The sequence below is a fragment of the Protomyctophum bolini genome (assembly GCF_963924005.1).
Source record: "Protomyctophum bolini genome assembly, chromosome: 13".
NCBI classification, from domain to species: domain Eukaryota; kingdom Metazoa; phylum Chordata; class Actinopteri; order Myctophiformes; family Myctophidae; genus Protomyctophum; species Protomyctophum bolini.
In genome coordinates this window covers 21,779,750-21,801,436 of record NC_137874.1, presented here as the reverse complement: position 1 = coordinate 21,801,436, position 21,687 = coordinate 21,779,750, and the positions used below count along the sequence as shown (strand labels likewise).

The following is a 21,687-nucleotide window of genomic DNA, read 5'->3' as shown; positions in this document are numbered from 1 at the left end:
ATTGAGAGCCAAATTTTGAGAGAATGCGAGACTATGGAATTCTTTGGCAACTTAGTGTATCTTGAGGCCACTGGGGAAAAGATTAAAGCTGACAACGATGTTGGGGGACAACATTGACCTTCAATAAATGCCCATGTAGGCAATTGATCTTGGAGCCAAAATGAGAGTGCACGTAAATTACACGCCCAGTAATAGAGTTTGAAGTTAGGTAATGCCATTCCGCCATCTGATTTAGGCCTCTGCAAAAAATCCTTCTTTATTCGAGGGTGTTTCTTATCCCAAATGAACTTGGAGATAATTTTATCCAGATTCTTAAAAAAAGTGTTGTTAACAAAAATTGGAATACATTGGAATAGAAACAGATATTTAGGGAGGACATTCATTTTAATTATATTAATTCGGCCGGCAAGTGAGATAGGAAGGTTCGACCATTTCGTTAAGTCTTGTTCAGTACGTTCAAAAAGTTTTGTATGGTTTTGCTTGAGCAAGTCATTAAGTGCTTTGGTTACTATGATTCCTAAATATCGAAAGCTGGTTGTAACATTAAATGGGTGGGAGCCAAAAGTTTGATTGCCTTGTGTATTGATAGGAAATAAAACGCTTTTGGAAACGTTGACTTTATACCCCGAAACCCTGCCAAAACTCTCCAAGGTGGACATGATACTAGGAATTGATGTGGACGGTTTGGATATGTATAATAATAAATCGTCAGCGTAAAGTGAAACTTTATGCTCTCTATCTCCTCTGAAGATACCAGTGTAGGTGTCTGAAGCACGCAACGCAATTGCAAGCGGCTCAATAGATAAGGCAAAGAGCAGTGGTGAGAGAGGGTCTGGTCGAGCGATTCAAAGGGAAGTTTTCAGACCTGTATCCGTTTGTTTGTACAGAAGCTAATGGAGAAGCATAAAGTAGTTTAACCCAGGAAGTGAAGGTTGGACCAAACCCAAATTTTGACAGGGTCGAGAGGAGGAAGTCCCACTCTACCCTATCAAAGGCCTTCTCGGCGTCAAGAGATAACAGTATTTCCGTATCTTGGGGGGTGCTACTGGGAGAATATATAATGTTGAATAGGCGTCTAAGATTAAAAAATAGATGTCTATCTTTTATAAACCCCGTTTGATCAGTATGTATCACAGTTGGGAGCACTTTTTCCAAGCGTGTAGCCACAACTTTTGCTAAAATTTTAGCATCAACATTCAAAAGACTCAGAGGCCTGTATGAACCTGGATTAAGCGGGTCTTTATCCTTCTTAAGTAGAACAGAGATGCTAGCTTGGTAGAAAGTTGGTGGGAGGTGGCCGGCGTTGAGAGATTCATTAAACACTTTAAGTAAAAGGGGAGATATGAGTTCAGTAAATGTCTTGTAAAATTCAGAGGTATAGCCATCGGGTCCTGGGGCTTTTGAGCACTGCATTTGTGAGATTGCCTGATGTATTTCATCTAAAGTAATAGCTCTTTCAAGTTGAACCTTATGTTGTTGACTAATGGAAGGTATGTTTAAATTTTCTGAAAAAGTATCAATCAAATTAGAATCTCCTAGTGATTCCGAAGTATACAAATCTGAATAAAAGCGTTTAAATACATCATTAATTTCCTGCTGATTAATAGTAGTTTGACCAGTGTTTGTATGGATCTCTGTAATTAATCTAGAAGCAGCTGATTCCCTAATTTGAAGTGCAAGTATTTTGCCCGCCTTATCCCCATGTTCATAAAACCTATGGCGTGACCGTGTCATCAAATTAGTTGTCTCATTTGTGGATAGGAGATTGAATTCGGCTTGAGTCGAGACCCTTTCTCTGTATAATTCAGGAGAAGGAGATTCTGCATACTGTAGGTCTACTTCAAGTAATCGATCAGTCAGAGCTTTGCCTTGTTCCTTACGTAGACGGGAGATTAAAGCCTGTCGTGAAATAAGCTGCCCCCGTATATACGCTTTAAGTGCTTCCCATAGTGTACTTCTTGATACATCGGGTGTGTCGTTTGTAGAGAGATAGAACTGTATTTGGGTTTTAATATCATCCACACACCCTTGCCTAGTTATTAGTGTGTTATCAAATCTCCAAGTCCTGGCCATATGTCTGTTCTGAAATGCTAGTTTGAGGACTAGGGGACTATGATCGGATATTACAATTGCTTCATACTCACAGTGTCTTATTGAGGGAAGAAGTTTTGAATCTATAAGGAAGTAATCTAATCTTGTGAAAGTGTGATGTACAGAAGAAAAAAACGAATATTTACGTTGAGCTGGATTTAAGAATCTCCATGGATCTGATAATTTAAATGTGTCCATGAATGTATTCACTATTTTAGCTGATTTAGTCAGAGTATAGGGTCTATGTGAAGATCTATCAAGCGTAGGATGAAGAATAAAATTCAGATCTCCACCTAAGATCAATTGGTGAGTGTCAAGGTCAGGCAAAGTAGCCAAAAAAGAAGATATGAATCGTTCATCGTCATGATTAGGGGCGTAGATATTAGCCAGAACAATAGGACAATTATAAAGCTTTCCAGTAACTATAATATATCTGCCGTGTAGGTCTTGGATAGTTTTATTTAGTATAAAAGGAATGTTCTTGTTTATAAGTATTGCTGTGCCCCTGGATTTGAAATTGAAATGGGAGTGAAATATTTGGCCTACCCAATTTCTTCGTAGGCGGTTATGATCCTGATTCCGTAAGTGAGTCTCCTGTAAAAAAGCAATTTCTGTCCCCAGCTTCTTTAAATGAGCCAATACATTGCCACGTTTACAATAGATACTCTTATGTGTAATATGTATTTGTGTAAAATGTATTTATTCATGGATTTAAGTTCTCAGTGATCACGACTGGTTTCAGTTATTTGCATTCTATAATATAATGTCAGCATATCTTCTATGGAAACATGTCACGCACCAACAATAGGCTATCTACAAGCTTACTACGCGTTGCAAGCATATAGATAGCCTATTTCCTGTTATTCATTATTTTAAAATTAAAAAGTAGTTTAAGTGCAGGTCAAACAATCAATAGAATATAATTTATGCTCAATCTTCCAGATCCCAGCTATTTCATGAGAGTGAAGGTTAAAGCCTCAACCTGCAATGTCTTCAACTGGTTGGCTGTTTGCTGTTTGGCTACCAAAACATCATAATTCCACATATTGTGCAAATTGTTTATGAAACACAGTACTGGTGTGTCGCGGCTCCTTTCAAGCTGTGTTCACGAATCGTGAATTTGTAGTACTTGGCTGAACAACATTTTCAGCCGTGACTCGTGAGAAACAGCACTGCGTAAACCTCGTTCAACCCAGTAACCAGATAAAAGTATTTACATAAACTGCCAACATGTAAACTCTGTTGATGTTCCTCTCTCCTTTAGATCATGCTGGTTGATGGCTACAAGGGCCAGAAGGTCCAGGATGTCAAGAAACCCATCCAGAAGATGTTGATAGACAAGGTGCCCCCCCCCCTCCCAACATGACTTCAAAGCTGTGTACTAACTTAATCACTGTAAACCTGGTGTCCCTATTTTGGACAAACATGTTCAAAACATAGCAGAAATGGTAGATCAACAAGCTCACAACACATCGGGATGCAGTGTGTTGCGAGGTAGCAGATATTATATAGGGCCCATGGTTATTTTGTGAGTCTGTGAGTCACGTGTGATTAACGCCTAAATTATACTCACAACACATTGGCAACTAAGCCACACCGCTTTCAATGAAGTATGCATGACATCAAACTGAACATATTGGAGTAATATCTTGTTCATTTCTCCATCGCAGGGAGATGCCCTGCTGTACATGGAGCCTGAAAAGCAGGTCATGTCTCGGTCAGCCGACCAGTGCGTGGTGGCCCTCTGTGACCAGTGGTGAGTGCTGCAATACCACTGTGTTTCTGTAACTCAGTAGCTCCATTAAACCAGCTAGAGGTGCTAGAGTGTTAAATACAATAAATAGCTCTATTGTATATTCCGTAGTTTGAGCAGTAACGGGGGTCTCTCCGTCTCTCCAGCTTTTTAGTAAACTTAAAGTATTTTCAGGTCGGGATACCAATTCTAACCAATCCAGGAGAGAGAACTCGTGCACGATACAGAATAAACATGTGAAATTGGAAGTAATGTTTTCCACCGGAAGTAATAAACAAACAAAGCGAGTAGACACAAAATTGGAACTGGAACACTAAAATTTAAGCTGATAAATGGGTTCTCCTGTTCCCTCTCCTTTTAATGAAAGTTATATTTTCTTACCACTATAATAATTGTTGTACTATTGGTGCATTACTATTGGTGCATTTACCCACAGATACATATATTATGTTGTGGACCGCAGAAGTTTATGGCCAATAACTATAAAAGCTTAATTCAGCAGAAAGTAAAAAAAACAAAAACAGCTGTTGTTTTTAATGAACATTGATTGTATTTTCAGGTACCTGGACTATGGCAACGCGGAGTGGAAGCAGCAGGCCAATGAAGCACTCAAGCCTTTGGAGACGTAAGATGCCTCACTGCGTGTACCATCTCTCCTAACCTAGCCGTGTGTGTGTGTGTGTGTGTGTGTGTGCACTGTTAGTGTTCTACAGTATGTGCTTTGCGTTGGTTCCACTGTGCAGGTTCTGTGAGGAGACGAGGAAGAACTTTGAAGCAACACTGGCCTGGCTCCAGGAGCACGCCTGCTCTCGCACATATGGCCTCGGTGAGTGTGTGCGTGCGCACATGTTTAAAAGAGTAGCATCGCCATCCACTGCAGGATAGTTTTTTAAGTAGATCATGAATTCAGGTTTGATTGCAAAATGAAAGATGAGCTTCTTCAAACTTACTTTAAAGAAAATAGTAAAAAAAAGTCCAGTGCCCTGACAGGGAACAGGTCTCCACAAAATCAGCGTTTAAATGCTGTAGTCTGTAGTCTCCCTCTATAGTCTGTGGACTATAGAGGGAGCTAGAGGACTGCTGATGAAATCGCTGCCACATATACAGGAATAGACAGACACACTAAACAAACTCAAAAGCTCATTGTATATTTTAGTCCCACAGGTAATGGTCAAACCTCAGGGCAAACTTGACATAAAACACCTTCTCAGTACAAAGCAGACTGACTGACATGCTTTTGCATGGCTTTATGTGGTTGTCGCACCCCATTGTCATCACTGTGTGTGTGTGTGTGTGTGTGTGTGTGAGAGAGGTTGTCAGAACTCGTCACGATCATGCCACTTTTGTTGACAATTAATTGTCGTACAAATACATTGCGATTAACAATTTAAATGTGTTTTGGGCACTAAAGATTGAAAGTGGTAAATCAAATTTGCATTGTTTTAGCCTTTTTGGCTTTGTAAACAAGATTTAATGGCAATTAATTAAAAAAGTTTAACTTTATACTCCAGAAACATCTTATATTAAAATTGCCTTGAGCGGTGGACTTCACAAACGTAAATCTGGATTCGCGAGAGACACCTTTCCTCTGATCCAGACCTAAGTTGGCACAAACTATTGGTTTAGGGGTCTGCCGTGGAAATAGTCACACCAGTGTGGCTCTGTTCCTCCAATCCACACCAAATCTAGTACAAACACTGTTCAGGGGTCTGGCATGATTAATCACACCAAATAACTTTAATTGTGCACACATATGGGGCACTGCAACAGTGTTTACAGCTGTACCTAACACTTCAAATGGCCATAGCCTGTTAGACTATTGCTCTGATCAGTGCAATATAGGACTAGATTTGAAGGCCACATAGCGTCCTGTAAATAGTTTGATTATAATAATTGTGATTATCTCAAACAACTGCGATCAGACGATTATGTCATAATTGTGACGGGCCTATAATGTTGTTCCTTTTTGGCAACAGGAACACGTCTGCCGTGGGACCAGAAGTGGTTGATCGAGTCTCTGTCAGACTCCACCATCTACATGGCGTACTACACAGTGGCTCACCTCCTGCAGGGTGGTGTGCTCAACGGACAGGGGCCGTCCCCGCTGGGCATCAGGTACGCCTACAAACCGGTTCTTTTTCAGACCCCGGTTCCGAGATTGAAGAACGAGAATTGGTTCCATCGTATTTGGAACCGTTTCTGGAAGCTTTATTATTTTATTTTTTTATATCACACTGTCAGAGCTGTTATGTGGACTTGATGTGGACTTGGATTGTCTGCTATACAATTACTAAACCAGTGTTTTTCTTTCGGTTCCATTTGTACTCTCTCAGAGTTAGAGTCCTGTTAGGGTCTACTTGGAACCCCCTATAGGAATCCTTATAGGAAACCGTTTAGGATTTTAATGATTCCCTCTTAACGGTCCGATTCTTTATGGTTCCCAATCCTACTTACAACTCCGGTTGTGATCCGGAACCATATCCAACATTTGCAACATTACTTGTGCCATTTCCTGGCACAAGTAATAAAGATGTATCTATCTCTCTCTCTCACTCTCTGCCCCTCCTCTCCCCCAGGCCAGAGCAGATGACCAGAGAGGTGTGGGACTTTATCTTCTTCAAGACGTCGCCGTTCCCTAAGACGGACATTCCTAACGAGCACCTGCAGAAGCTGCGGAGAGAGTTTGAGTACTGGTATCCCGTGGACGTGCGCGTGTCCGGCAAAGACCTTGTGCCAAACCACCTGTCTTACTACCTGTACAACCACGTGGCCATGTGGCCGAAGGACAGGTAAGTTGGCAAAACCCAGTAAAAATGTTTTACTTAACTCCTTGGATGGAAGCCACGCCCGAGATCCCGAGATTAATTTAATAATGCACTGTAGATGCAGAACACCTCGTTTAAAACAGTTACTTCAAAATATTATTTTAGATATTTTTCATCATCGTTTCAATCTTGTAGAATGTACTAGAAAAACCATTTACAGAAACGTACAGGCTTCCGTTTCAGGAAGAAAGACATAAGCCATTGCAGTCCGACTTTAAAGTACATCCAAAGAAAACCCTAAACCCGATGAGGTGGCCTCTTGACGGCTGGATCTGTGGAAGTGTTGTTCTGAGGCAGCTCTTCAGTGAAGGCAGCTGTTGAGAAGTGCCAGACCGACAGTTACGGGGACCCCCAAGCCGAGCGCATGATACAGTGTGTCGGTGTATCTTGTGTTCCTATTCACAACCTTTCCACAGGAAAAACGCGGTCATAACAGTCACTATGATTTTGAAGGAGCGACCTGACTGGCTGGCCAGTGAGCGATTATTCCTGAGCCGGTAGATGATGACAGAATAGCAGCAGACGATGACAGTGAAAGGGACCACTAATCCCATGTGGAAGCGAGTGATGGCCATGGCCCCATATCGAAACTTAAACAACTTCACTGTGTCTGTACTGTAGTCATCGCTGAGTGCAAAGTTGTTGTAGCACAAGATGATGTCTTTATCATGGTCCCTAAAGATGAAGTGAGGGGAGCTGAGAGCCAAGGCCAGACACACCCAAGGTTTGTCTGTTTGTCGGTTTGTGACGGTGCGGTGGTTTCGGGTCCACACTGGACACACCACACATACACATCTGTCACCACTGATTGCAACCAGGGTGTAGAGATGCTGGCATACATACATACTGGCATACTTAACATATCATCATCTGCATGTTGAATAATGTGATGGTGACACCAATTTGTTGTTCTTCACAGTGGGAAGTGGCCACAGGCGGTACGCGCCAACGGACACCTGCTGCTCAACTCTGAAAAGGTAACATTAATATTATTCCCTTGAAAAAATGTCCACGTTTGTGTGTTCATCGCATGGCTGTTTGTGTGTTGTGCGTCTAAGTCTAACCACAGAGCACGAATATTTGGCGAAAATGGCAGATCACAGCACAGCTTGCAGAATGGCTACATTTGTCGATGACATTTGGTGTAGAATGGGGGCGGGGTGTAGACATCTTGGTTAACTAAGTATATAGCGTCGTGGTGTAAGAAGTTAACTGGTGTATGTTGAGAATATGGCACCCTAGAGCATAGTTACAAAATAAATTATATGTATAGCACAGTTTAAGAATGACATCAGAGTATGACGCAAGACCAAAAGGAAGCAGTATGAATATGGGTAATGGAACTGTGTGTGTGCGTGTGTGTTTTTTAATATCCTCCAGATGTCCAAATCAACAGGAAACTTCCTCACCCTCCGACAAGCTATTGAGAAGTTCTCAGCAGACGGTACATTTATTTTTGTTCGTAATTAAATTGTTTGGCTTCCAGCTAATCTCACCCTGTCCTTCTTATTCCTGTGGAGATTGTAATGGCAGATTATACAGCCAATAATAAATACTGTAACTGTTTGAAAGACTTTGTCAGTATATTAGTAATAATAATAATTATGATTATTATAGAGTAAGGGGGAGTAAATATTTTATGAAGCATGCTCTCATTTAGTTTATAATTCCATAGAGCCAGCTTTGTCCAGTCCGATTAATTTAAACCAAACCCTTAAATAATACTGGGATGTTGCGTCAGAATAGACATTATTTCAATTTGTTTTAGTGATCAGTGATGCATTCATTCTCCCCGTCTCTCTCTCTCTCTCTCTCTCTCTCTCTCTCTCTCTCTCTCTCTCTCTCTCTCTCTGGGTCTGTCTGCAGTGCACCACTGTTGTGCTCTTTGATGGCAACTTTAAGTGATGTGAGAGGGAAAGGAAATAACGGGAGGAATAATTTAGAGCAAAACGTAGCCTCAGAAGAGTCAGGTCGGTCACTGTACATTAGAGGGGGCAATGCCGGTGACACATTTGTAACAGCTCCCCAGAAGAGGGTTGTTAAATATTCCATTTGGCCCCACCTCACCTCAAAGCCTTGGAAGAGGTACTGGGAAGATGTTGCTGGTTCATTGCTAGCATAGACTGTAAAAGCAGTAGCACGAAGGGAGCCGTGACATCACCCATTGGTTTCTACAGACCCGTTTTGAAGCCACTATTTCAGCTAATTCAAATCTGCCACCTTTGAATTTGCAGTCCCGAAAAGCCCCGGAAATGAATCCTATTTCCTGGAAGGACAGTGAGGGTGGGTCTTCTCTTAGTAGAACCAGTAGAGCATTATTACCCTACTTTATTACCCCCCAAAAAACCCATATCATGATAATTGAAAGAAAACTTTAAACTAGCAATTGAAAGCACCATTGACACCAATGGAATGTGATTTGTTTTATTATTTTTTTGCAGCCGGCGACACCCTCTAGGACATTAATGAGAAGTGCAGTGCTTTAATGACTTCCTTATTGGCTTCATATCCAGAACCGGATGCTTGCTGCCTGGTTACTAGTTAGACTCGCAAGCTGGTCCCTGGTCCCAAGCTGGTCCCTAATGCATTGCTCAACTAGAGACTGACTGACATTCCCACAGCTTTCTTCGTGAAAACTCGGTGGAAACCATTAGATCCTTTCTTGCCATCTACGCTTATAAACGTAGCTAGGCTATTGAGATCTATCTATGCCAGCTACGCTTATAAGCGTAGACAACCGTTTAATACATATATGAATGCACCGACCATTTGTTTACCTTTTAGCGTTGCTCCGGGTAGTATCCACCTCCTCCTTCACCAGCAGCGATGCGATTTCTAAATCCAGCTCCTTTGAGCGTCCATTATAACCCGATTTTGAAAAAAGTGCCGTATCTCCAAAGGTTCGAGAGCTGTCCATGGTGAGCTGCCGCGGTACTTCAGTATATGAAGTATATTAACACATTTAGTACCGGAACTGCATCAAAATAAAGGCGTTGCTTGCGCCGGAGTAATCGCCAGAGTAGTGATCGCTTCCATTTTGAAAGCCATGAACCGGAAATACTTTCTTAAAAAAGTTGACTGACAAAGTGCCATCACAATCTCCGATCATCTTAATATATTTATATACGCTACAAAAAGAGTTCATATTTTGCGGGAGAGACGGATGAGGAGCAGAAACGCAGCGCCAGCATATCGATCCATTCATCACCACGGAGAGCGCCCTGGATGAGGAGATACGAGTCATTCTTTCCGCCGCGCTAACATGGGAGTCAATGACAAGCTAATAGTTTCACAGAGCGTTAGCATACGGCAAGCGAAAAGCGAAATGCCAAAAAAAAAAGAAGTAATTATTCTGAATATTATTATCTCGCCCCGCGTCGTTTGGACGTCGCTAGGACGTCCACAGACGTCTAAGGCACCTCTCGGTTCCAATCCTTATGACGTTTCAGGACGTGTTATGTACAAAATGTGTTAAGTACCACCTCAGAAAAAATGTGGCACTCCCAAGTACCACCGTAATATCTGATGTTAAAATAGTGTATATAAAAAAGAGTGTATACCTGCCCTTTCTGTTCCATTCCTAAGCCAATTATGCTGCTGCTCTGACAACTCTGTCTAATCACTAATCAACACAACTGATGATATTTCCAATGTGATTAATCCGTTCTTTTTTGGACGACTCCTCTGTGTACCACTGCTACTACCAGTGGTTGGGAACCTCTGTAATAACCCACCCACTCTGTCCCTGCATTCCACCCTCTCCTCCTCCAGGCATGCGTCTGGCCCTGGCCGACGCCGGCGACACGGTGGAGGACGCCAACTTTGTGGAGACCATGGCGGATGCGGGCATCCTGCGCCTCTACACCTGGGTGGAGTGGGTGAAGGAGATGATCGCCAACCAGAACAGCCTGAGGACCGGTCCCGCGGACACCTTCAACGACCGAGTGTTCTCCAGGTATAGCCATAGAGCTGTGGTTTTCGGCCAGTGGTCCGGGGACCACCAGTGGTCTTTGAGGGGGTTCCGGGTGGTCCCTAAAATGACGAAGAGTCGGTAACCAAATGGACCCTTATAGATCTTTAACTCACAGTTCAATTGTTGTTAAACATCTGCGTTACTTAATTTACAAGAAGTCTACACAATTAGAGAATGTAGAAGAATTGTTATTTTGATCAATGTTTGCCTGTTAACTCTCCGAATGGTACTATATCAATCCAGCATGGAATTGTGGACAAAATATTACCCAACGATAACAAAATATTCTATGTTTTGGGTCTCGGAGACTAAATCTCATTTGAGTCTGTGGCTCAAATGCTGAATAAATAATGGATCTTGACATGAAAAGGGTAGGAAACCACTAGCATAGACGAATGAATGAAAGAAGAGAGAGCCGTTGAGGAAGGCGGCGATGTGTGTGAGAGATGACTGAACGAGAGCAAGGGGAGAGAGAGAGAGAGGAGTGTCCCTCGGGTGGCGCAGTGATAAAGTCCCTGCCCACCGCCATGGAGGTTGTGGGTTCTAATCCACCGTGGCGCAACCGGCTTTGTCTGGGGGGGCGGCACCTGTCAGCGGGGAGTGTTAGTAGTAAAGCGAAGGCTCTATGTCCTCCCGCTGGGGGCTCCTCACTGAGGTGAGTCAATAGGATACAACACAAAGGGAATAAAAAATGATTGGCTACTATAGCCAATATTCATATTTCAATATTCATATTTCAGCACATTCTTGAAATGACCACCACGCTAATAATGTGTAAGGTGATTAAGTTATTGCATTCATCTTATGTTAATTTCTTGTCCATTGTGAATGAAAGACAATGCCACTCCAGAATGCCCTCCAGACATGAGTCAATCTAGCATGTCTGGAGGGCTTTCTGCTCCAGACTTCCTGACCTTTTTCTCGCTAATGACTGTTTGAATGGCACCAAATGACTGATGGCAGCGCTAAGAGACTCTGATCTGACTGTCCGTATGATTGTCCAGTGAGATGAACGCAGGCATCCTGAAGACGGAGCAACACTACGACAGGATGATGTACAAGGAGGGGCTGAAGAGTGGCTTCTTCGAATTCCAGGTAAACGACTTGATCTTTTGTAGAAATGTCTCTTAACCACGGATCCCCCAACTGGGGCAAAGATTGGGTGAAAATTTGCAGATCTGCAAGCTCACAATGTGTCCCAATGCAATGCGTTGTAAGCTTGTAGATTGCGTACTTTTGGTGAAGAGATGTCTCTTGATATTCTTTTTTATTTTTATTGATTGATTGAATACTTTATTAGTCAGTTATGTAAACGGCACAAAATACTAAAATAATTCAGAGATCCGCACACCGTTGGGTCAGGTATGACCTGACGAAGGCCCCTGAAACCTTGTATTGTTTTCTGCTCTGTTGTCAATAAATGTTTTGGGAGCTTTTAAAACGGTGTGCGGATCTCCACTTTCCTTTCTTAGACATTAGAGAAAGCTAAAAAAAATTCTGCTCTGTCTGTGTCTGTGTGTGTGTGTGTGTGTGCGCGCGTGTGCTTGTTTTTCTGTTCACTACTGCAGGCAGCCAAGGACAAGTATCGTGAGCTGGCCATCGAGGGTATGCACAGAGACCTTGTCTTCCAGTTCATTGAGAGACAGACTCTACTGTTGGCACCCATCTGCCCACACCTCTGCGAATACACTTGGGGCCTCCTCGGCAAGGTGACACACAAGTTACATACTGTAGATGACAATGTACTACCCCCTTAGATAGCATTTCTGTAGACTTAGATAGCATTTGATACAGACTTATACCATGTTATGTAGACAGCACTATAATTGCATTGTATGTAGTCATAGCACGTCATAGTACATATGTATAGCATAGTATAGTATATATGTATAGTTTATATTTATAGTATCGCTGTGTGCTGTGGACACCTTCTCAGATAGCTCACCATATTGTCTCTCTCTTCTTCATCTCTCTCTCTCGCTCTCTAATGATGATTGCAAACACCCATATGGGTGTGCGTGTCTCCACTCTTTAGCCTCTATTCCTACAAAGGCGTGGTGACCCTGGAGTCATCTCCAGTCGCTATGAGTATGATAACAGTTCTCTCTGGGTCTTTTCCATTAGCCATTCTCAGTTGCTTTTACCAAGGCAGTCCCTCTGCTTAACCACTTAAACCTTCTAGACAGTAAACTGGACCCGAGCTGATTCTGTACTTTTTCCCATCTATCTACACCAAATCTCAAACAAAAATTGTCGATTTTGGCAGGATCTAATGTTCACTTCAGTAGACGGATGGTGGTGATGGCAGGATCTAATGTTCACTTCAGTAGACGGATGGTGGTGATGGCAGGATCTAATGTTCACTTCAGTAGACGGATGGTGGTGATGGCAGGATCTAATGTTCACTTCAGTAGACGGATGGTGGTGAACATCAGCGACCTGAGACATATTATAAATGGGGAACACAAATAGCAGCTCTAGATGATCAGCCATGTTCGGCAAAGATATTTGGTGTTGAGGAAAAGAAAATCAGTGGTGGAAAAGTACATTTACTTAAGTACAGTTTTGAGGTAATTGTACTTTACTGGAGTATTTCCCATTTCCAATACTTTTACTTCTACACCACTACTCTATCTCAGAGGCAAATATTGTACTTTTACTGCACTACATTTATTTGAAAACTTTAGTTACTTTATAGATTTACAAAACATTAATTGACCATCATCAGCTATCTACACATTTCGCATCGCGACACATTGTGAGTTGTAGATCGGCTATTTTCAAAAGTAGTTTAAACATTAGAAACATTGAAATGGGACATTCAGCCTGATTATTCAAAATAAATTTTACCTTTTAAGTTTACTTAAATTTACCTTTTAAGTCAAACATGGTTAAGGGGGTTAAAAGGACGCCCATATAAATCTCCGGTCAGTGTGTGTATTTAACTGGTTAAATAGCAGATCTGTCCTTCCTCTCAACCCTTCCTCCTCCTCCTCGCAGCCCACCTCTCTCATGAAGGCGTCGTGGCCCGCGGCGGGTCCCGTCGACGAGATTCTGATCCGTTCCTCTCAGTATCTGATGGAGACCGCCCACGACCTCCGACTGCGCTTGAAGGCCTACATGCAACCGCCCAAGAACAAAGTAAGATCTGTGTGCATGTGTATGTGCAAAGGGTTTCAATGCATGGTGGTGTGCGCCGGCATAGCCCCCGGTCATTGTCAATAAATTGCTGTCAGAGGCAGAGTTAGAGCTGTCCATTGATGTTTCAAAACAGGTCTTTGAAAGCCGATGCTTGGTGTGAAGGCGATTAATGTTTTATGATGATTGAAGACAGAGTGGCCAATGTGTTGTGTAGGTCAGTGGTTCCCAAAGTGGGGTTCGGGGACCCCCAGGGGTCTTTGATAGAGTTCCAGGGGGTCCCCAGCTAAATTATAGTTTGGAACCAAATAGACCCTTATGTGTCTGTAACATTTATACACTCTAAGTTAAATTAACTTTGATTTTTCAATATACATCGGGGTCCCAGAGATAGAAATGGGGGTTGTAGCCTAATTCAGGTCAAACTGGGGGTGCTTGAAATGAAAATGGCATGTATTTTCAAATGGGGGTTTGCGGGCTAATGAGTGTCAATTTGGGAGTCCTTGACATGAAAAAGTTTGGGAACCAGTGGTGTAGGTGATATGTAGCGTCTCCATGGTTGTGTGGTACACGGCATAAGTGCTGGTTACAAATGAGATTTTCCACTATTTTCTCTTTCCGGAAAATAAGATTCTAAAATGATAGTGCAATCAGAAAAACAAAACAATGACCATGGATTATATACTTGAATGTAACTTTTCCAAAGAGAATGTTGTCCCCTTTTCCAAATAATGCATTATTATTGAGGTTGGTTATTCAGGAGAGTTAAGCAGTTGCTGGAATTGTGCTTGAGCCATGCTCTGTAAAAAGTTAAATACCTTCCGGTCCTGTCATTTGGATGGTAAGAAAGTTAGTTTATCGCATATTAACAATTCAGTGCTCCGATAAGTGGCCTCAGGCCAAAGGCAGGAGACATAAAACAACGTATCGACAAGATTTATGTCGGAAGATATCTCTGGCCACCAGACTGCTGCTGCGATTGATTCACGCTGGGCAGTTCATACAGATCATACTTTTGTAACTTTTGTAAATTCCCCCTACAGACAGTATTGTATGATTGAAATAGCCTAATGTCCAAGTATCAGTTTGGCCTCATATTTACAAAAAAACAACAACACTACTTATTCTAATAGCCAGCTTGCATGCATCATTTACATTAGCGACTGCTCATTGATTGACATGTTGATGGTCCAAGGCTGTAGCTCACTCTGTAACCCTGAATCTGGAGCTGTCTGATGCACATGCTAATGGATGATAACACTCTGCGCAGCCCTACACAGCAGTAGTTTATCAGTTGAATTCTGCCCAGCCCTACACAGCAGTAGTTTATCAGTTGAATTCTGCCCAGCCCTACACAGCAGTAGTTTATCAGTTGAATTCTGCCCAGCCCTACACAGCAGTAGTTTATCAGTTGAATTCTGCCCAGCCCTACACAGCAGTAGTTTATCCGTTGAATTCTGCCCAGCCCTACACAGCAGTAGTTTTTCAGTTGGAGTTTACCAGTGTTTTGAGAGCTGCTTGAAGCTGATCCTCCTCTCTTTTTTTTCAAGATTTGTTTTTGGCTTTTTGTGCCTTTTATTGATAGTTACAGTAAGGACAGACAGGAAAGAGGGAGAGAGAGAAGGGGAGAGACATGCAGCAAAGGTTGTCATGAACTGGACTCGAACACGCAACACGCTGTCAGGTCAGAGCCTATTTTATGTGGCATGCGCCTGGAGCCCTGGACCACTAGGTCAGTGGGTGCCCAGCTGATCCTCCTCTAATGCAACTTATTATTTGAGGGCATGGTGGCACAGTTGGTAGTGCTGTCGCCTCACAGCTAGAAGGTCCTGGGTTCGATTCCCGCTCGGGGCACTGTGGGTGCTGGCGGCGTGTTTCCTCCTCCGCGTCATCAGTGCCCATACCCGAAGGCGGGGTTGGCGAAAGGGCCTTTCTGTGTGGAGTTTGCATGTTCTCCCCGTGTCCCCTAGGGTAGGTACCCTCACAAAAACATGCAGTAATCCTGGTCTCTAAACTGCCTCCCCCTGGCCAGCCGGGGCGCCTGATGGAGGGGAAAGGAACTGGTTGGAATAACGTGTTCCTTCCACGCGCTACGTCCAACCAGGGAAACTCCCCCCTGTCAGGTGTAAAGGAGCAACTTGGACACTCAAGCATGAAGGAAGCATGAGTTAAGTCCGTTGCTCTCCCCAGGTTGGCGGAGGGTGTGTAGAGCCCAGGATCACAGTAGATGATTGACACAGGGGTGAAAAATGGGTTACAAAATCGTGGGATAAAAAATATATAAAAAAAAAAAAAAACGTATTATTTGAGGGAATTAAAGTCACATCGTTCATCTATTCTTTTATCAGTTTTTCTTGGGTTTTTACTTGATTTTATTTATGTACAGCACTTTGTGCTGCAGTTTCTGTACAAATCGTTGCTTTATTATAAGTAACATTATTATTATTACTAATACTAATTATATTTGGCTGGAGCGTCTGGAGCTATATGTATGAATATGCATTTTTGTTATTATAGTGTAAATACCTAGGAGTCATCAAGCATGACGGCTGAAATCTCCAAATGCCCCGATATCAGAGAGCTAAGAACGTTTACTGTAGTCTTTTCTGCTGAAATTATCTTTCATGTACTTGTTCTCAGCATCCTGTCATCAACCTACTTTTTCAGCAACTTGGGTGACTCCAGGTTTAAAACGCAACACCAAACAAGATGAATGGAGCCTAATGCTGATGGTTTTATAATAAATAACATTCTGAACACTGTCGAGTCTCTAACTCTAACACACACACACACACACACACACACACACACACACACACACACACACACGAAATATGTGCATACATAGTATAGCAGGGTTGACAGTGAGTGAGTATAGATGTCCAGTTTGATAAGGTTACACATCACACACAGCCGCCTTAAATTATTAAAATTGTGTATGTGTAGACTATGGAGATTCCTAACGCTAATGGTTTTATAATTAATGCAACCTTCTGAACACTGTCAAGTTGACACTAATAGCTCGCCTGATACGCGCGCACACACACACGCACGCTTTTACTCCACTACATTTATTTGAAAACTTTAGTCACATGTGAGATCTGCTATTTTCAAAAGATTGTTATACATTTGAAAACTTGAAACGGAACATTCTGCATGTCTTTCGTCACTTTTCCGGAAAATAATTTATATATATATTTTCTTTGCTTGCTTACCTTGCTCTCGTTTCCATAATCTTGCTAAATAATCCATCGTGTTCATATTTTGAACGAGAGGCAGTTGTCAAAAGAGTTTAGTATATCCATCAGATCAAAACCACGGAGAGCGCCCTGGATTAGGAGAGACGAGGCATTCTTTTTGCAGCGCTAAACGGGGAAGTGACCGGACCGCGCATGAACGAAAAGCGAAGCGTACGGTGGCCTTGGAGACACACTCAAAAATAAAAAAAGGAAAAAATTCAGAATATTCTTCTCTCGTTTGATATCATTGAAGATGCGCTAGGACATGTACACACGTCCTTTGAATCCGTCGGTTGGATTGCTTATGATGTGTGGGCACGTCTGATGGACTGAACTTAAGTGCAGCTTGACACCTCAGCATTGATTGCCTACACCTGGCCTACAACAAGGCACCTCTCCACGGTTTCCGTCTATATATACCTTTGCCGTCTCTGTTTCTCCCCCCTTACAGAAAGGGGATTCCAAGCCCCCAGCCAAGCCCTCCCACGCTACCATCTACGTGGCCAAGTGTTACCCTCCGTGGCAGCACAGCGCCTTGTCACTACTGGGCAAATACTACAAGGTAAGGAACATGTCCACAACGCATAGCAGACCGACAAACACACTCGCACATGTCCCCCACTTCCGTTTTGCATGTGCAGTCGTGTAAATCAGTGGTTGCCAAACTTTTTATACTGAAGTACCACCTCAGAAAATATTACCATAATAACTGATGTTAAAATTCAGGAGCGTCAGCGTATACCTGCCCTTTTTGTTCCATTCCTAAGCCAATAATGCTGCTGCTCTGACCAAACTCTGTCTAATCACTAATCGGCACAACTGATGATATTTCTAATGTGATTAATCCGTTCTCAAATCTTTTAATGTGTGCCGTCATGCCCATTTCAACCGATTGCTTGGTCAGAATAACTACCTGTAATAATATCAGCAGGGAACTGTTCCGCCTGCCCCTAGAGCAGGCCCTGAGTAATATAAATATTTCACTTCTGTGTCTTTTCTCCTTTTTTGGGTGACTCCTCTGGCGTAAATAATTCCTACTAGAAAACAAAATGGTCAATGTCTGTCTTGCTATAAATAGAAATTCAGAAATATATTTTAAAGTACATGTTTGTGAACACAGTGAGTGATTGGTCAAATATCCTTTCGGAGAGTAGATAGAGTACATTTAGCAGGTATAATTGCAGATTATTTATTATTGCATTGTGGAAGAGATTGTCGAGCTTGAGAGACTATACGATGAGTGAACTGGTGTCAGATCAAGAGCCTGTCTGTCCGTCCATTCACACTGTATACTTTAACCTTTAACAACATGAACCCCAGTTTCCCTAGCCACTCTACAAGCTCACAAGGTGCTAATTTCACCCAAGACATTTGGTATAGAGGGAGAAAAAAGGAGGGCACGTACTGTAGAATATAAACCCCTAGTATAGACACTAGGGGTATATAGAAGTATGGGGCTTAAGTGGTTAATATTTAAACTTTCTGCTGCTATGCTGTGGTTCCTATGGCAGGGTCAGTTTGACTGTAGAATACTACAACTACAGGTGTCCGGGCCTTTTCAGTTGTGAGCTTGTAGATCGGCTATGTTCTGTGTAATCTTTATTTTTACCTTTTTTAATCATTCTCATTTATATATTTCTTTATTCACTTTCTTCCTTTTTTCTTTTTACAGATTTTTAACAGCAGTTTTGAAAAGTGCTTTGTGGATAAAGATGATATTACTGTCACTACATGTCTGTAGTGCTCTTTAGGATCAGGATTTTTACAAAGCTAATGTTTCTCCCTCTCTCTCCCCCTGGTGTTCCCTCTTGCCTGTGTGATTGATGCTGCCCTTCTCAGAGTAACAGCGGAGTGCTTCCAGACAACAAGGTGATCGCCGGTGAGCTGGGAGCCCTGCCGGAGCTCAAGAAATACATGAAAAGAGTCATGCCCTTCGTAGCTATGATCAAGGTAAGGCTGACGGTTGTTTTGTGTGTATATTAAAGTGTCTGTGTAGAGGTATAGCTTTGGCAAGATGCCTGAGCTGCAGCTTTTCTCCTGTTGCAGCATCGCCTCCTTTTCCTTTAATATTATGTTCCTCTCTCTCCACCTCGCTCCTCTCCTATTCTCCTCCCCGATTCACTCCTCTCTCCTGTCCTCTTCTGTCCTCTCCCCTCCTGCTTCCCATCATTACTAATTAAGGATACCCTGGACATTGGACAAAAAAATCTCAGACTGTGGCACCCACTTTAATCTATTGCACCCACAAAGTGCCTGCCCTGTGTACACAGCACTTTGTGGGTGCAATATATTCTGTGTTTTAAAGTCGATTTCTATTATGCATTCCATTATTTATCTCTTGTTTAGGTCCACATCACCTTGCTTTTGTGCTCTTTCTCTTGCCATCCATTGAGAGTGTGTATCATGAACCAAACAATAGCGGCATGACATTGTCATTGTGATTTTGGCAGAGATAAGAAAAAGAACACTTGAAGCTGATGTAGGGGGAAAAAAGGACAGGCATTTCCTGGGTGTTAACTGTCACTAGGCCTGTCACAATTATTACATAATCGCCTACCGGTAATTGCAATTATTAGAGATAATTACAGTTATTTTCCATAATTGTTTCCATGTTCAGAAAGGTTCACGCATTTTGAAACATTTAAAAAAAGTAGTGGAAATGGCAGATCTACAAGCTCACAACGCATGGCCTTGTGAGCTTATAGATCGGCTATTTCCACTATTTTGTAACACATTTATAGTATAAGGTATTAAATATATCGGTCATTGTCAGTCATTTCTTTGTGCATTTGATTTGTCAGGTCTGCCCTGTGCAAGTCTTGTTTAACCCATATACTGCCTCCTGCTGGACTGCCGAGCCTATTTCAATGCAGCACACTGGACTGACATCCTGTCTGGAGCATACATCTTTAATGCTAAATCAATAGCGTTAATGCTAGCGAGCTAAAATGAAGCCATCCTTGCTCTAGAAAGCACCAATGTTTCCATCTAAACCACCGGATAATCAGCAAAGACCTCCGAACATCGCATTTTATCCAAACCATGGAGAGCTCCGTATATTTCGAGTTATTCAGCTTTTTAGTCAGCTCAATCCGGTCTAGGATCGCTAAAGAAGGAAAGGCCAAGCCAAAATAATAATCAGCGATTTTATATCAATAATAAAGCTTATCAGACGGAACATTACGCCAGAAGCAGTTGCTGGTTGGATTCCTTATGACGGAACGTTCCGCCAGTAAAATGTCGTAATCATGACAGCCTTAACTGTCACATGGTTGGCAACCAAGTTGAAAGAGAGTAGTAATACTTTATATTGATGAACCCAATGATGTCCCAGTGATAGCCTGCAGTGTCACTTCGGTTGTCAGTTATTTTTGTCTCTCCCTCCCTGGTGTTGTTCTTGTTGACTTGTTTCAGTTTGTAGACGAAAACGTCTGATCATGAGTTTGCTCCAGTGTTCCAAAATCCAAAAAGGAATCTTTGTAGAATGTGGGCGTTTTAGTCATGTTTTGTCCTTTGCTGTCAACTGTGATGACAGCGTGGGTTTATTGGGTCAACTGTGGGAGTAAATGATGACGGCGTGGGTTTATTGCGTTATTGTGCAGAGATCAGTCGATTCATGGCCTTATTCACACAAAGTAACCCGCTCACTCATTCACTCTCATCTACTTGATCATTAGAAAACAATGCATTTCCCCAGTGATTGAGGACACGTGCACACACGCACGTACACGCGCACGCGCACGCACGCACACACACACACACACACACACACACACACACACACACACCAAGTCATTGTTATCTACACAACCCATTTAAAAACAACAGAAGTTGATTTGAGAATGACAAAACACACTGACCTTCCCCCTTCCACACTCACAATTGCACACACGCACGCACACACAACTTAACTTTGACAGTTAATGGTCAATGACATTGTGATAACGGTGATCCACAGGAGAACCTGGAGAAGAACGGCGCCAGGGTCCTGGACCTGCAGCTGGAGTTTGACGAGGCTGACGTGCTGGAGAAGAACCTGGTGTATCTCACCAACTCTGTGGAGGTACTGAGAAAGACCCATCAAACCAGTTTATTGATTTGGAGAAATGAATGGGATTTATATCTGTGGAAAACATGGCTGCCACTATTATGCTCTGTAAAAGCCAAGTATAGACCCCTTGAGGACCCGGGTCAAGGATGTATATAGGCAGGGTGGTCCCCATCTCAAGCAAAACGCCCAGCAGACCAATAAACTGAAAGCAATTTCTTTGTTTCTCTCTCTGGAGAGGTGTTATTATTGCACAGCATTTTTGTCATCTAGAATGAATGTGTGTGTGTGTTTCTCTGTGACAGCTGGATCAGATTGACGTGCTGCCTGCGTCCGAGGCTGATGACAAGGTGAAGGAGGACTGTTGCCCAGGGAAACCCTTCAGCGTGTTCAGATCAGAGGTAGGCGCTTTTATGCCATTCAAACCTGGAAAGAATCCTCAGTCAGTAGCCTAATACACTACTGCTATAAGTGATGATACTGACATGATACTGACCACGATACTAACATGATACTGACCACGATACTAACATGATACTGACTATGATACTAAGATGATACTGACATGATACTGACCACGATACTAACATGATACTGACCACGATACTAACATGATACTG

General features: G+C 42.5%; 1 protein-coding gene across 1 annotated transcript in view; it reads left to right on the top strand.

The window, feature by feature from the left end:
• The window catches only part of lars1b (leucyl-tRNA synthetase 1b), a 42,535-nt gene that overhangs the window by 17,927 nt on the left and 2,921 nt on the right, over positions 1–21,687 (top strand). The window contains exons 15-30 of the mRNA XM_080780095.1: positions 3,356–3,433; positions 3,762–3,847; positions 4,404–4,469; positions 4,588–4,670; positions 5,821–5,959; positions 6,421–6,633; positions 7,589–7,646; positions 8,050–8,113; positions 10,441–10,624; positions 11,647–11,737; positions 12,211–12,351; positions 13,643–13,783; positions 17,471–17,581; positions 18,859–18,969; positions 20,978–21,082; positions 21,373–21,468. Of these exons, the coding sequence (XP_080636221.1) occupies positions 3,356–3,433; positions 3,762–3,847; positions 4,404–4,469; positions 4,588–4,670; positions 5,821–5,959; positions 6,421–6,633; positions 7,589–7,646; positions 8,050–8,113; positions 10,441–10,624; positions 11,647–11,737; positions 12,211–12,351; positions 13,643–13,783; positions 17,471–17,581; positions 18,859–18,969; positions 20,978–21,082; positions 21,373–21,468 (1,767 nt within the window). The remainder of the gene's footprint in view (positions 1–3,355; positions 3,434–3,761; positions 3,848–4,403; positions 4,470–4,587; positions 4,671–5,820; positions 5,960–6,420; positions 6,634–7,588; positions 7,647–8,049; positions 8,114–10,440; positions 10,625–11,646; positions 11,738–12,210; positions 12,352–13,642; positions 13,784–17,470; positions 17,582–18,858; positions 18,970–20,977; positions 21,083–21,372; positions 21,469–21,687) is intronic.